Genomic DNA, 14,697 nt, shown 5'->3' on the forward strand with positions numbered 1-14,697 from the left:
AGTGGCAATTTTAACTCTTATCTTCCAATTTGGATACCTATTATTTCTTTTTCTTGTCTAATTGTTGTGGCTAGAGCTTTCAGTACTATATTGAATAGAAGAGGTTAGAGTGGGCTTCCTTGTCTTGTTCTAAATTTTACTAGAAAGGCTTTTGGCTTTTCACCATTGAGTATTACGTTGGCTGTGGGTTTTTCATGAATGGTTCTTTCAGACATCTTCCCTCTATACCCACCTTAGTAAGAGTTTTATCTTGACTGGATGTTGAGTTTTCTCAAATGGTTTTTCTGCATCTATTGAGATGATCATGTGGTTTTTGTCTTTTGTTTATGTGGTGTTTCACATTGATTTGTGTACGTTGAACCATTCTTGTGAGCTTGGGATGAATCTCATGTGGGTTGTAGTATATGATCTTTTGTACATATTGTTGGATTCAGTTTGCTAATAGTTTGCTGAGGCATTTTTCGTCTATATTCATCAAAGATATTGATCTGTAATTTTCTTTTTTGGTGATATCTTTGTCTGGTTTTGGTATCAGGGTGATGGTGGTTTCATAGAAGATCTTTGTGAGTGTTCCTACCTCCTCAAGTTTTTGTAAGAGTTTGAGAAGGATCTGTATAAGTTCTTTTGAAGACATCTGGTCTTGTACTTTGTTTGTATGGAGTTTTTTGTGTTTGTTTTAATTACAGATTCTCTTTCACTTCTAGTGATCAGTCTGTTCAAATTATTTCTTCTTGATTCAGTTTTGGTGAGCTCTATATTTCTACAGAATTGTCAATTTCTTATAAGTTGTCAAATTTATTGGCATATAATTGTTCTTAGTATGCCCTTAGGTTTTTTTGTTTGTTTGTTTGTTTGTTTTTTGGTATTTCTGTGGTATTGGCTGTTGTATCTCTTTTTTAATTTTTTATTTTGTTTATTTGGGTTCTGTCTCTTTTCTTGGTGAGCCTGGCCAGAGGTTTATCAGTTTTATTTACTCTTTCAAAGACCCAGCTCTTGATTTTATTGACTTTTTCCATTTTTTAATTGCTACTTTATTTTCTATCTTTATTCCTTCTTTCTGCTGACTTTAGGTTTTGTTTGTTCTTTTTCTGATTCTTTTAGGTGGTGTATTACATTGTTTATTTGAGATTTTTCTTGTTTTTTTGAGGAAGGCCTATATTACTGTGAACTTCTAAGAACTGCTTTTGCTATGTCCCTTAGATTTTGTATGGTTCTGTTTTCACTGTCGTTTGTCTTAAGGTATTTTTAAATTTCCACTTTGGTTTCCTTGTTGATCCATTGGTTTTCCAGTAGCATATTGTTTAGTCTTGCCACATTTCTTTTTCTATGGTTAATTTCTAGTTTCATGCCTTTGTAGTCAGAAAAGATGTGTGATAATTTCTGTACCCTTGCATATGTTGAGGCTTGTTTTGTGCTCCATCATGTGGTCAGTTGTAGAGACTGTTTCATGTGCAGTTGAAAGGAATATGTATTGGTTTTTTGTTCTTGGATATAATGTCATGAAAATATCAATTAGGTCTAACTGCTCTATTGTACCATTTAGGATCTCTGTTGTTTTATTATTATTTTGCATAGAAGATCTGTCCATTGATGGGAGTGGGGTGTTAAAGTCTCCTACTGTTATCATATTCTTGTGAATTTATCTCTTTATATCTGTTTGTATTTGTTTTACATGTTTGGGTGCTTCTATGTTAGGCGCATATATTTTAGGTTAACGCATGTAAAATCTTCTTCTTGTATTGATCCTTTTATCATTATAAAGTGTCCTTCGTTATCTTTCTTTATGACCTTTGTGTTAAAGTCTATTTTGTCTCATTAAAGTATTGTGAGCCCTGCTTTCTTTTCATTTCTCTTTGGTTGAAATATCTTTTTATATCTCCTTACTTTCAGTCTGTGTCCTTTGCCCTAAGCTCTTGTTTTTTTTTTAATCCCTTCAATCACTCTGTGTCTTTTGATTGGTGCATTCAGTCCATTTACATTTAAAGTGATTATTGTTAGATATACATTTATTGCCATTTTAAGGCTTGTTTTCCCATTGATTTTATATTTGCCCATTTCTTTTTGTTTTTCTTTGTGTGGTTTGATGATTTTCTTTTGTATTATACTTATGTTCTCTTCTTTTTGGTTTTTGTGAATCTGTTGTATGTTTTTGATTTGTAGTTACCCTGTTTTTCAAGTATGTTAACTCCATCCTTTATCTACTTGCCTTAGACTGGTAGCCATATAGGCTCTAACATATTCTAGGAAGTGGGGTCGGGGGGCGGAATCTATGTTTTCTGCTCTCTTTCTCTTGCTGTCTTTAGCATCCTCTCTTTAACTTTTGCCATTTTTTATTAGAATATGCCTTGGTATAGGTCTCTTTGAGTTTACCTTATGTGGAACCCTGTCTGCTTCCTGCACCAGATATCTATTTACATCTTCAGGTTTGGGAAGTTTTCAGCCGTAATTTCTTCAAATACATTTTTGATCTTTTCTCTTTCTTCCCCTTCTGGAATCCCTATTATGTATAGATTGGCATGCTTTTTATTGTCCCATAGGTCTCTAGATCAATTGGTAAAGTATCCGCCTGCAATGCAGGAGACCCCAGTTCGATTCCTGGGTCAGGAAGATCCACTGGAGAAGGGATAGGCTACCCACTCCAGTATTCTTGGGCTTCCCTTGTGGCTCAGCTGGTGAAGAATCTGCCCACAATGTGGGAGACTTGGGTTCGATCCCTGGGTTGGGAAGATCCCCTGGAGAAGATAAAGGCTACCCTCTCCAGTATTCTGGCCTGGAGAATTCCATGAACTATATAGTCCATGCGGTCACAAAGAGTTGGACAGGACAGAGCGACTTTCACTTTCACTACTTTCAGGTCTTTTGTTTAGGTTTCTTTTTTTTTTTTTCATTTGGCTTTCTGTCTGCTGTCCTGAATGGATGATTTACATTATTGTCTTCTGGGTCACTTATTCATTCTTCAGCGTTACTGGTTTTGTTTTGTTTCGGCCATGCCGCATGGCTTGCAGGATCTTAGTACCCTGACCAGGGATTGAACCCACACCCTCAACAGTGAAAGTGTGGAGTCCTAACCACCGCACCACCGGGGAATTGGTTGTTTTTCTACATTATTCATTCCCTTTAGTTCAGTTTTCGTCTCAGCAATGAGTTTTGTAATTCTCTTGCTTTCTCTTTATCATTTCTAGTCCCTTTTTTACAGTACTCTGCATTTTTACTGATACTTTTCCTTAATCCCTTTAGTATTTTCATTATCTTTTTTGAAATCAGTGTCTGTTAAACTGAAGAGGTCTGTTTCATTGTTTGTACTTTCAGGGGAATTATCTTGGTCTTTGAACTGGGAGTGGTTCCTTTGCTTCATTTTACTTAATTTTCTCTCTCAAACATACAGAAGAGAAATATATCTATTGTGGTCTTGGAGGACTATTTATATGTGGAAGCATCACTGTGTAGCTTCTGTGGGTTTAGTGTTTGTTTGGCATGAGGGCTGTTTTTGGTATGGATGCCTGTGACCTCTTTGCTCAGTGTGTGCTGGCCATGGTCATTATCCCCTTATAATCAGGGTGTGCAGATGCAGTGGCTGGTGCCCAGTCCTGAGGTTCTCAGCATTGGTGGAGGATCTCACACACTCCCAGAGCACGTGATGGGATCATTGACGGCTTGAGACCACTCCTGGAGCCCAGAAGGGCGGCAGCAGTGGCCATTCGAGACTGCTTCTGTGGCCTGAGGTGGGGAGTAAGTCACAGCTCCTGTAGGCTGTGTCATGCCACCTGAAAGCGTGCACAGTGGAAGAAGCTGCAGTGGTGCGTCCCACCCCTCACACATCCCAACCATCAATAGCACCTGGCCTCTAAGGCAGCCCAAGCTTCCTCCGTGTACACCCTCAGGAGTGACTGCTCCAGACTCCAGCCCCTTCAGGCTGTTTCCACACAGCCCACCCTAGCCCTCTCCCTGGGTCTGATTTCTGAAGTGTGAGCTTCAGCACCCAGCTCCTGACTGCATGGGAGGATACATGTCTTGGGCTGGGGAGTACAGGGCAGTGGTGCTGACCTTTTGTGCAGGTCTCTCCCTCCCAGCTGCTGTACACCAGAGGCTGTATTCTCCTCCAGAGGCTCTGGAGCTCACCTCCATCTTGGCTGATCTCATGGGGTGCAGGAACCTTGCCTCTTTTATAGCACCCTCCTGAGGATACAGATCCTGTCCCAACTTCTTCCTTGCTTTTATTCCCCCCCTTTTGTCCTACCTGGTTCCATGGAGATTTTCTTGCCCTTTCGGAGGTCTGAGGTCTTCTGCCAGTGTTCAGTAGATATTCTGTGCGAATCACTCTACACATAGATGTATTGTTGATGTATTGTGGGCAGAGATGAGCTTCACATCTTACTACTCCACCATCTTGATCACATGCCACAAACTGTTTAATGTGCTAGTTGATTTTTCAACCAAAAAATTGCTGAAACATTTCAGTTTGGTTCTCTACCTCTTCCTTTCTTGTCTCACACTCTCTGTTTGTGACCTGCAGCACTAGAGAACGAAGTGTACCGCAACCCAGGCCACTCTCTGCTGAATCGCTCCATCAGTGGGTTAATGAGCACCAGGGTGAGGCCTCGTGATGGCGACATCAGTGGGGATTTCTTAAAAAATCCTCTGAGACAAGAGGAGGCGACAGCAGGCCCAGTTACACCACGGATCCCCAAATATCCAAATGCCAGCATAGAGGGAAGTTCCCTTGATTCCGACCTTGAGTTTGTAGCCAGTACTAAGGTAAGGGTGAGAGAGCTGGAGCAGGAAGCAGAGCACCTGGAAAAAGCTTTCCAGAACTACCAACAAAGGGTCAGTCAGTGCCCTGCCAAGAGCCGCTTGGCAGCCAGGAGCCCACCCTTGCTGTGTCTGCCGGGAACTCTCAAGAACATGACTGCAGCTGCTCCTGAGAGGTGTGTTTTTGTGGACGCCAGAGTCACCTCTCAGCAGCCTCTGGTGAGCGCACGAGGAGGGGACGAGAGTGAGGTGTCTGAGATGCCCAGCAGCATGGCCTCAAGGTCACACAAGAGCACAGCCTCCGGACGACTCTCCTCCACGCCACTCCCCAAAGCAAGAAGCCTCAATAGTGAAACGTACCTGGACGGTGAGCTATGGACACAGGCCTATGGATGCTCTGGATGGGGGTCAGTTGCTCCTCATCCCCCCTCTTCTCTGGGTAACAGTGCAGCTGGAGGCTGATAAACTGGGAGTCATGGGAGCCTCTGAACTGTGGGCTCCTGGGGAACCCTGACTCCCCCACCCCAGGTTACAGGTGGAGGCCATAGGATGGAGCATCAAGTGCCGGCATTTTGCTTGGCACGTGGAGGTTTTTAGAGTGACTGTGGCTTTTCTTTGGCTGCTGGTTAGTTTCATGTGTTCTCCTGTTATCACTGAAGTTTCATTTTCATGCCTGAATTGTTAGTTTTGTGGATGATTTTCACATACCCCACTGCTTGCAAAGATGATTGAATGCATTTTCAAAGTGGTAGAAACCTCTAGAAGCTGCACTGCCATCTTCTCCTTGCAGTCTATAACATGCTTGTCCTGGTTCCTCCTGCCCTATAGGTCTGGGCCGGTCTGCTGTCACCGCCACCTGTCCTGACAGAGAGCCACAGCCTTTGCCTGCAGAGTCCAGGCACAACATTTCGGTGCACTCGCTCTCCAGCCCTCTGGAGCAGAAAGCCAAGTAAGTACCTCGTTCTCTGCCTGGCCTCTGCTGAGGCTGGTTAGCTTCCTGTGGTCTCAGCCAGGACTGGCTCCGGATTTTTAGGGGATGTTAAAGACCATGTGGCAGGATAGAATTTGCAGTCAGATTATAAGATGCATGATCTCTGAGAATCATTTGAATTATTGCCTGGAGGAAAAAAACATTCTACTTGTTTGCTAAACTTGATGTATAATGTATGCATGGAAGTCACTCAGTCGTGTCTGACTCTTTGTGACCCCATGGATTATACAGTCCATGGAATTCTCCAGGCCAGAATAATGGAGAGGGTAGCCTTTCCCTTCTCCAGGAGATCTTCCCAACCCAGGGATCAAACCCAGGTCTCCCGCATTGCAGGCAGATTCTTTACCAGCTGAGCCACAAGGGAAGCCCAAGAATACTGGAGTGGGTAGCCTATCCCTTCTCCAGTGGATCTTCCCAACCCAGGAATCGAACCGGGGTCTCTTGCATTACAGGCGGAATCTTTACCAACTGAGCTACCAGGGAAGACCTATAATATATGTATTTGGGTATTAATAAGCATCGTCATAGTTCTGTGAATAGACTTGGTTTATAAAGATAAAACAGACATAAAAAATTTGCAAATGCAAACCAATTCACTGTGAATGTTAAATAGTTTTGTACATCATTAAAAAGTCACTTACAAATATTTAGGCATTTAAATATAAATAAGATTCCACAGTGTCAATCACTTAAATAAATTCAAAAGTGGTAGTTAGTCCTAGGATACACGGGCTGAAGCAGAATGGGGTCAAGCTAATGGTGTCAAGAAACTTGGGGGCAGGGGTGGGCAGCAGGCTGAGATTCAAGTTAAGGGTGGGCCTTCTACCTGTGCCCGGTCCCCACCGTGGGAGATTCTGACTCCTCCTCTCTCAGCTCAGGTCTGGTGGGCATCTGTGTGTTGATGTTCATCTACTGTACAAAGTTGAAAACTACCGCAGGTGCTTGTCTGGTCCTAAAGTAGGTAATTTTTTCTCGTATTGGTCCTTCTGTGTTAAAGCCAAGAAGAGAGGCAGGACACATGTGGGCCGAGTTAGGGCACTGTGACGCGTGGCATCTTCAGCTGGCTCATGCTAATGGTGTAAAGAGCTTTTTGAAAAAATTTTCAAGTTCTTTAAATAAAAATTCCTCATCGGAACAGCTTTGAGAGTGCCAGGATATTCTTTATTAGCAATGGTAGTACCCAACTCATGGCATGAGGCAGTGTGGAAGAGTGACTGAGTTAATGCGTATTAATGGTTTGGAATGATGTCTGGTGCATGGAGAGCACCCAGTGCAGAGTAGCTCCTATTCACTATGTGTCCACGAAAAATTAATTTTCTGAAGCATTTTCTCAAGTCACAAAAGGCTTTTCATCACCCTCTGCTCTTGTGTCTTACATTAATAAAGCTTCACATTCTTGAATTTTATTCTTCCCATCCAGTCTTTATCAAAGACATACAGAACTTCAAGACAAAAGTGAATTTTCAAATCCGGACAAGCTAGTTTTTAAGGATAACGAGGAATTTGAACCATCTTTTGAATGTAAGTTTAAATATTAATACTTGCTTTTGTATGTAGAACTTGTTTCAAAATGTAAAATGTTTTAGCAAAACACCGATTGTTAGAAAATGGAAAACAGTTACAAAGTAACACATTTTTATTTTCTGATAAAATCAGTGATACAGATATAGTGCCATGTTTTTGTATCATGAAGATTTTTAGGTTCTCAGTTCCATTTTTTTAAAATTTCAGGATAACTAAATTGCAAAGTTAGGGAAAGACTGAGGGCAGGAAGAGAAGTGTGCAACAGAGGATGAGATGGTTGGATGACAGCACCCACTCAATGGACATGAGTTGAGCACACTCCAGGAGATAGTGAAGGACAGGGAAGCCTGGTGTGCTGCAGTCCACAGGGTCACAAAGACCCGGGACATGACTTAGGGATTGAACAACAACAATTGCAAATCAGAGCTAAGCCTGTCAGTTCAGTTGCTCAGTTGTGTGCAACTCTTTGTGACCCCATGGACTGCAGCATGCCAGGCTTCCCTGTCCATCACCAACTTCTGGAGCTTGCTCAAACTATTGTCCGTCAAGTCAGTGATGCCATCCAACCATCTCATCCTCTGTTGTCCTCTTCTCCTCCTGCCTTCAATCTTTCCCAGCATCAGGGTCTTTTCAAATGAGTCAGTTCTTTGCATCAGGTGGCCAAAGTATTGGCGCTTCAGCTTCAGCATCAGTCCTTCCAATGAATATTGGGATTGATTTCCTTTAGGATTGACTGGTTTGATCTCCTTGCAGTCCAAGGGACTCTCAAGAGTTTTCTCCAATACCACAATTCAAAAGCATCAATTCTTTAGCACTCAGCTTTCTTTATAGTCCAACTCTCATATGTATATGTGACTACTGGAAAAACCACAGCTTTGACTAGATGGTTCTTTGTTGGCAAAGAAATGTCTCTGCTTTTTAATATGCGGTCTAGGTTGTTCATAACTTTCCTTCCAAGGAGAAAGTATTTTTTAATTTCATGGCTGCAGTCACCATCTGCAGTGATTTTGGAGCCCCCAAAATTAAAGTCTGTCACTGTTTCCATTGTTTCCCCATCTATTCGCCATGAAGTGATGGGACCAGAAGCCATTATCTTAGTTTTTTGAATGTTGAGTTTTAGCCAGCTTTTTCACTCTCCTCTTTCACTTTTCCTCAAGAGGCTCTTTAGTTCCTCTTTGCTTTCTGCCATAAGGGTGATGTCATCTGCATATCTGAGGTTATTGATATTTCTCCCAGGAATCTTGATTCCAGCTTGTGTTTCATCCAGCAGGGCATTTTGCATGATGTACTCTGCATATAAGTTAAATAAGCAGGGTGACAATATACAGCTTTGATACACTCCTTTCCCAATTTGGAACTGGTCTGTTGTTCCATGACCAGTTCTAACTGTTGCTTCTTGATCTACATACAGATTTCTCAGGAGGCAGGTAAGGTGGTCTGGTATTCCCATCTCTTTCAGAATTTTCCAGTTTGTTGTGATCCACACAGTCAAAGGCTTTGGCATAGTCAGTAAAGCAGAAGTATATGTTTTTTCTGGAATTCCCTTGCTTTTTCAATGATCCAGTGGATGCTGGCAGTTTGATCTCTGGTTCGTCTGCCTTTTCTAAATCTAGCTTGAACATCTGGAAGCTCACAGTTCACGTACTGTTGAAGCCTAGCTTGGAGAATTTTGAGCATTACTTTGCTAGCATGTGAGATGAGTACAATTGTGTAGTAGTTTGAGCATTCTTTGGTATTGCAGTGAAAACTGACCTTTTCCAGTCTTGTGGCCACTGCTGAGTTTTCCAAATTTGCTTGCATATTGAGCACAGTACTTTCACAACATTATCTTTTAGGATTTGAAATAGCTCACCTGGAATACCATCCTCTCCACTAGCTTTGTTCAAAGTGATGCTTCCTAAGGCTTACTTGACTTTGCATTCCAGGATGTCTGACTCTAGGTGAGTGATCATACCATCATGGTTATCTGGGTCATGAAGATCTTTTTTGTATAGTTCTTCTGTGTATTCTTGCTACCTTTTCTTAATATCTTCTGCTTCTGTTAGGTCCAGACCATTTCTGTCCTTTATTGAGCCCATCTTTGCATTAAATTTTCCCGTGGTATCTCTGATTTTCTTGAAGAGATCTCTAGTCTTTCCCATTCTGTTGTTTTCCTCTATTTCTTTGCATTGATATCTGAGGAAGGCTTTCTTCTCTCTCCTTGCTCTTCTTTGGAACTCTGCATTCAAATGGGTACATCTTTCCTTTTCTCCTTTGCCTTTAGCTTCTCTTCTTTTCTCAGCTATTTGTAAGGCTTCCTCAGACAACCATTTTGCATTTCTTTTTCTTGGGGATAGTCTTGATCACTGCCTCCTGTACAATATCACAAACCTCTGTCCATAGTTCTTCAGGCACTCTGTCTATCAGATCTAATCCCTTGAATCTATTTGTCATTTCTACTATATAATTGTAAGGGATTTGATTTAGGTCATACCTGAATGGTCTAGTGGTTTTCCCTACTTTCTTCAATTTAAGTCTGAATTTGGCAGTAAGGAGTTCATGATCTGAGCCACAGTCAGCTCCCAGTCTTGTTTTTGCTGACTGTATAGAGCTTCTCCATCTTTGGTGGCAAAGAATATAATCAATCTGATTTCAGTATTGACCATCTGCTGATGTCCATATGTAGAGTCTTCTCTTATCTTGTTGGAAGAGGGTATTTGCTATGACCAGTGCATTCTATTGGCAAAACTCTATTAGCCTTTGCCCTGCTTCATTTTGTACTCCAAGGCCAAATTTACCTGTTATTCCAGGTATCTCTTAACTTCCTACTTTTGCATTCTAGTCCCCTATAATGAAAAGGACATTTGGGTGTTAGTTCTAGAAGGTCTTGTATGTCTTCATAGAACCATTCGACTTCAGCTTCTTCAGCGTTACTGGTCGGGGCGTAGACTTGGATTACCGTGATATTGGATGGTTTGCCTTGGAAACGAACAGAGATCATTCTGTCATTTTTGGGATTGCAGCCAAGTACAAACTCTTGTCGACTGTGATGGCTACTCCATTTCTTCTAAGGGATTCTTGCCCACAGTAGTCAATATAATGGTCATCTGAATTAAATTTGCCCATTCCAGTCCATTTTAGTTAACTGATTCCTAAAATGTCAGTGTTCACCCTTGCCATCTCCTGTTTGATCACTTCCAGTTTACCTTGATTCATGGACCTAACATTCCAGGTTCCTATGCAATATTGTTCTTTACAACATCAGACTTTACTTCCATCACCAGTCATGTGCACAATTGGGTGTTGTTTTTGCTTTGACCCTGTCACTTTATTCTTTCTAGAGTTATTTCTCCATTCTTCTCCAGTAGCATATTGGGCTCCATGACCTACCGACCTGGGCAGTTCATCTTTCAGTGTCATATCTTTTTGCCTTTTCATACTGTTCATGGGGTAAACGAAGCCTGTAAATAAATCCTTATTTTGTGAAGGTTAGGATTGCCTCAGATTTAAAATAAGTGACTTCTTAAAATTTGCTCCCCCCCCTTTATGGAACGTGAACATGTTAAGTGACTTTTCTTTGAATTACAGTGATTCCATCAATTGCCTCAGACCTTCCTTAGTTACAGAATGGAGATTAAGGAGTATCAGCTTCAGAGACTAGAAATTGTTGTCCTGACTTTGGTCCTGCCTTAGATTGTTCTACCTCGGAGCCTACTACTTCACTAAACAATTGGAATGTAGTGTCAACCAGCTCTGAGGTTCTTTTTGGCTTACCAAGTCTTTTTTTGTTTTTGGCTGTAGAAGCTTTATTCATAATAGCCAGAAACTTGAAACAATCTAGGTATCCATCAGTTGTTGTTCAGTCACTAAGTCGTGTGCAACTCTTTGTGACCCCATGAACAACCTGGCTGATCCAGGCTTCTTGCTGTACTCCCTTGGTTGTGGCGCACCACACTGTAGCCCCTCAGGCTGTCTCCCAGGTTCTGACCTCTGAAGGCTGAGCCTCAGCTCGCAGGGTGTGGAAACCTTTCCTTTTTCACAGCTCCCTCCCACGGGTGCAGGTCCCCTCCCAATTCCTTCCTTTTTTTTTTTTTTTCTTTCATCCTACCCAGTTACCTAGAGTTTTTCTTACCCTTCTGTTTAAGCCTGAGGTGTTCTGCCAGTGTTTAATTGATGTTTTTTGTAGTAGTGAGAATCATGCCACATGTTTGTGGGAGAAGGAGAGCTCCACGACCTACTCCTCCACCATCTTGATCCCATCCCACAGAAAGTCTTTACATTTGTGTGTTAACCTATTGTTTTGCCTTGAGAGCTTCATCCTCAAGTCTGAATGTCTAGTACTTTGAACAGAGAAGTGAAAGGGCTTAGTATATTTTATGACATCTTTGAACCAACTTCAGTAACTTTGTTAAATCACTGCTATTGAAATAGAATTCAGATGCCTTTCACCAAGCCAGATGAATTCTGCTGTCACTAGACTGATTTCCCTGCTGAGTAACAAGTCAAATTTGCAAATGAATCTCCTAAGAACGCTTTGAGAAGCAGATACGTTGGCGAGTGGCTCCAGTGAGCTCCTGGAACCCTGTAAGGAAAGGGCTGGCCCAGTTGCTTTGTCTGAAACTTCAGTGCGCAGCAAGCGGTTGTCCCCACCCTCTCTTCTCTTGCTGCTGTTGAGGGCTAGGGGAGGCTCACTTGCACTTCTTATAGATGGATGGAGTGTGCCAAGGCAATTCGAGAGAGAGGGCCTCCATCATGCTGGTGACATGCTTCACGTGGATGACGCTGCAGCCCCTGTGCCCACCAGGCCCATCTCCTTTCAGTACCCGGGTGAGTTTTCCTCTGTTCTAACTAACGAGGTATGTCAATAATAACATTTAATATTGTTTTCTTTCTATCTGTTTGCTTCCTTCATACCTTAAAAAATTAGGATGGTTAACCTGTTACATTTCAGTCTTCAAAATAGTGATGACATTGAAGGAAAAGTGGTCATTATACCCCTCCGTCCTGTCTGGCCCACTTTGTCTCCCCGTCTCTTCTTCAGGCTCCCCCTTCCCTCAGCAGCATGTGGAAGTGGTTCTGGCCTTGGCCAGTGGACAGGTCCTTTTCTCTCCTGGGACCAAAGCGTTGAAGCCTCGTACATACCCTTCTTCAAGTAAAACCACCTACTAGTAAAACCATCTTCCCCCAAAGCTGTGCAAAGCCTCTTGTAGGCAGTGTGAAGTCACGTACTCGGGAACAGGAGGAATTGCTGACATAAGAAAGATTGTGAGAGGGTTGATTTTGCTGAGTCCAGCGTAAATCACTGTGGAAAACATCCATTCAGGATGGCTTGATCAAGAGCTTTTTCTATGCCAGGCACTTTCCTTGGGGCTGGGCATCCTGCAATCAAGCAGCCCCTGCTTTGTGGAGCATCTCAGGGTTGGGGGGTTGTGGAGGAGAGGGTGGTCAGCAAGCCATCACCAAGGAGCCCCAGTCTACTCAATAGGGATGGTGGCAGCCGTCTGGAGGAGATGGTAATAGAAATAACAGAGTAAGAGAAACCAACTGAGGAAATAGGTGTTCTGCCTCTGAGAGGTACTAGATGGTATAATAAGGTCTTCTAAAATGAGTATTCAAAAGTGTGGCTGCACCATTCAGGAGTGACCCTCCTCCCCCAGGAACGACCAGAAGATTGCGTTTCTGCCCATGGAAGTGAGTACTGGCTGCCTCCAGTAGTCAGGTTCATGGCCAGGATCAAGGGCCAGACAAGCCTGTGTTGTCTCCCATGGGTGATGTGGAACCAGGGTCTGGCACAGAGATTCAGGGTGAACTAGAGAATTTGTCTGTTTTTCCACACTGTTGGGGGTGGGGGGTGGGGGCAGTTCAGAGATGAGGTTTTTCAGCCAGGGCTGGAGGAGAAAAGTCTGCATAAGCATCAGCGGGATTGGAAGGTAATTCAACCACGAGGCACAGGGACTTGTGCTGTGGGCTCTCAGGAGTCAGCAAATGAAGCCTGGGCCATGCCCAGAAGGAACAGAAAATAGACACATACAAGGCAGGCACTGGAGAGGGGCCACTGGGGGCGCTAAGATTAGGAGGGGGGTTTCTGGGGAGAGATGGGGAGGGAGCACGCCCAGCTGGGGAGACTGTGGGAGCAAAGGCGGGGGCGAGAAGAGCAGCTGGAGTCAGATGACAGTGAACTGCTGGGAGGGGGTTTGTGGAGGTCGGACGTGCAGGAGACGGTGATGGTGGAGGAAGTCAGTCTGATAGGAAAAGACCGCTTGTCGAGGCCTCGGCTGCCATGGTCTGGACTCTACTGGAGTGGAGACAGTGCTCAGTGCATCCTCCCTTCTCTTCAGGAGGTGACTGGTGCTAAGGAAGCATACTGGCTTGAAGGCTGAGAGACTGGTGTCAGGGACTGCAGAGACTGTGGTGTTGGCGCTCTGGGTGAAGGGTGGTCAGGACCCTCAGCAGGATGAGGAGAGGTGGGAGCCCGAAGCCCTGGAGGTTGGTGGACAGAGCGTAGAGTGAGCTCAGCAAAGGAAGCCAGCATTGTGGGATTGCCACGTGCAGATGGCAGGGAACCGCCCCATAGAAGCATCGGGATGAGGCCAGAAAGGGACAAGAGAAAACGTGGGGGATGATGGGGACAGAGGCAACCCCAAACCCCAGGGAGGGATCCGCCTGGAGGGGATGGAGTGATGGCCAGGTGGCCTGAGCGGAGATTTTGTCTTGCTCTGGGCAGGAGACTCTTGTACCCATGTAAAAGTAGGATGGGGGTAGTGACCAGAATGTTGTGGGAATAAATGGGGATGAATGATCCGGTCAGAATGTTAAGGATCTGGCAGGCTCAGAACCAGATGCAGAGGCAGAAATATAGGGCTCCCCTCGGCGAGGAAGGAGGGGATGGGGACACAGTTGAGAGGTGGGTGGGACACGCTGCCAGGTTTGGGGCTGAGGGCTTGGAGGCCAGCAGAGGTGGCTGACAATCACACCATCTCCCTGGGGCTTGGCAAGACCCCTGCGTACCCATCCCGCATTTGTCTGAAAAATCTGCTGCTGGAAGCTATTCGTTCTTTATTTTCTGTCCCATTAGGTGTCAACCAGAAATCACTCGGAGAACAGAAGGAAGAAGAAAAACTCCGAGAACAGCAGGCCAGGGAACGAAGGCAGGGAGAAGAGCAGAGGCACAGCAAGTGGCAGGAAACTCTGCAGAGGGAGCGGCAAAAACTTGAAAAGCTGGATCAGGAAAGGGTAGTGATGCTGGTGGGAGAGGGAGCCCCCTGGGTCTCCAAGTCCTAGGAGGAGCAGGGATGCAAACCAGCCCTGGGCAGCCTGAGGAGAGCTGTGGAGCACACAGGCCTTCTGGCTCAGGGTAGCAGGGCCAGCCCAGTCACAGGCATCCTCATTTGGGCCTTGCAACAGGCTCATGAATGAGGAGGACCTTGTTTTGTGGTTGATTTTCTCATTGTAAA

At 44.1% G+C, this 14,697-nt stretch overlaps 1 protein-coding gene across 12 annotated transcripts in view; it reads left to right on the top strand.

Moving 5' to 3' along the window:
• Positions 1-14,697, top strand: part of OFD1 (OFD1 centriole and centriolar satellite protein) — a 61,217-nt gene that overhangs the window by 45,054 nt on the left and 1,466 nt on the right. For all 12 annotated transcript variants that reach the window (XM_060408221.1, XM_042242456.1, XM_060408223.1 and 9 more), the window contains 5 exons: positions 4,514-5,116; positions 5,578-5,698; positions 7,161-7,261; positions 11,951-12,070; positions 14,319-14,476. In XM_060408221.1, coding sequence (XP_060264204.1) covers positions 4,514-5,116; positions 5,578-5,698; positions 7,161-7,261; positions 11,951-12,070; positions 14,319-14,476 — 1,103 coding nt within the window. The remainder of the gene's footprint in view (positions 1-4,513; positions 5,117-5,577; positions 5,699-7,160; positions 7,262-11,950; positions 12,071-14,318; positions 14,477-14,697) is intronic.

Source organism: Ovis aries, chromosome X (genome assembly GCF_016772045.2).
Source record: "Ovis aries strain OAR_USU_Benz2616 breed Rambouillet chromosome X, ARS-UI_Ramb_v3.0, whole genome shotgun sequence".
Taxonomy (NCBI): Eukaryota; Metazoa; Chordata; class Mammalia; order Artiodactyla; family Bovidae; genus Ovis; species Ovis aries.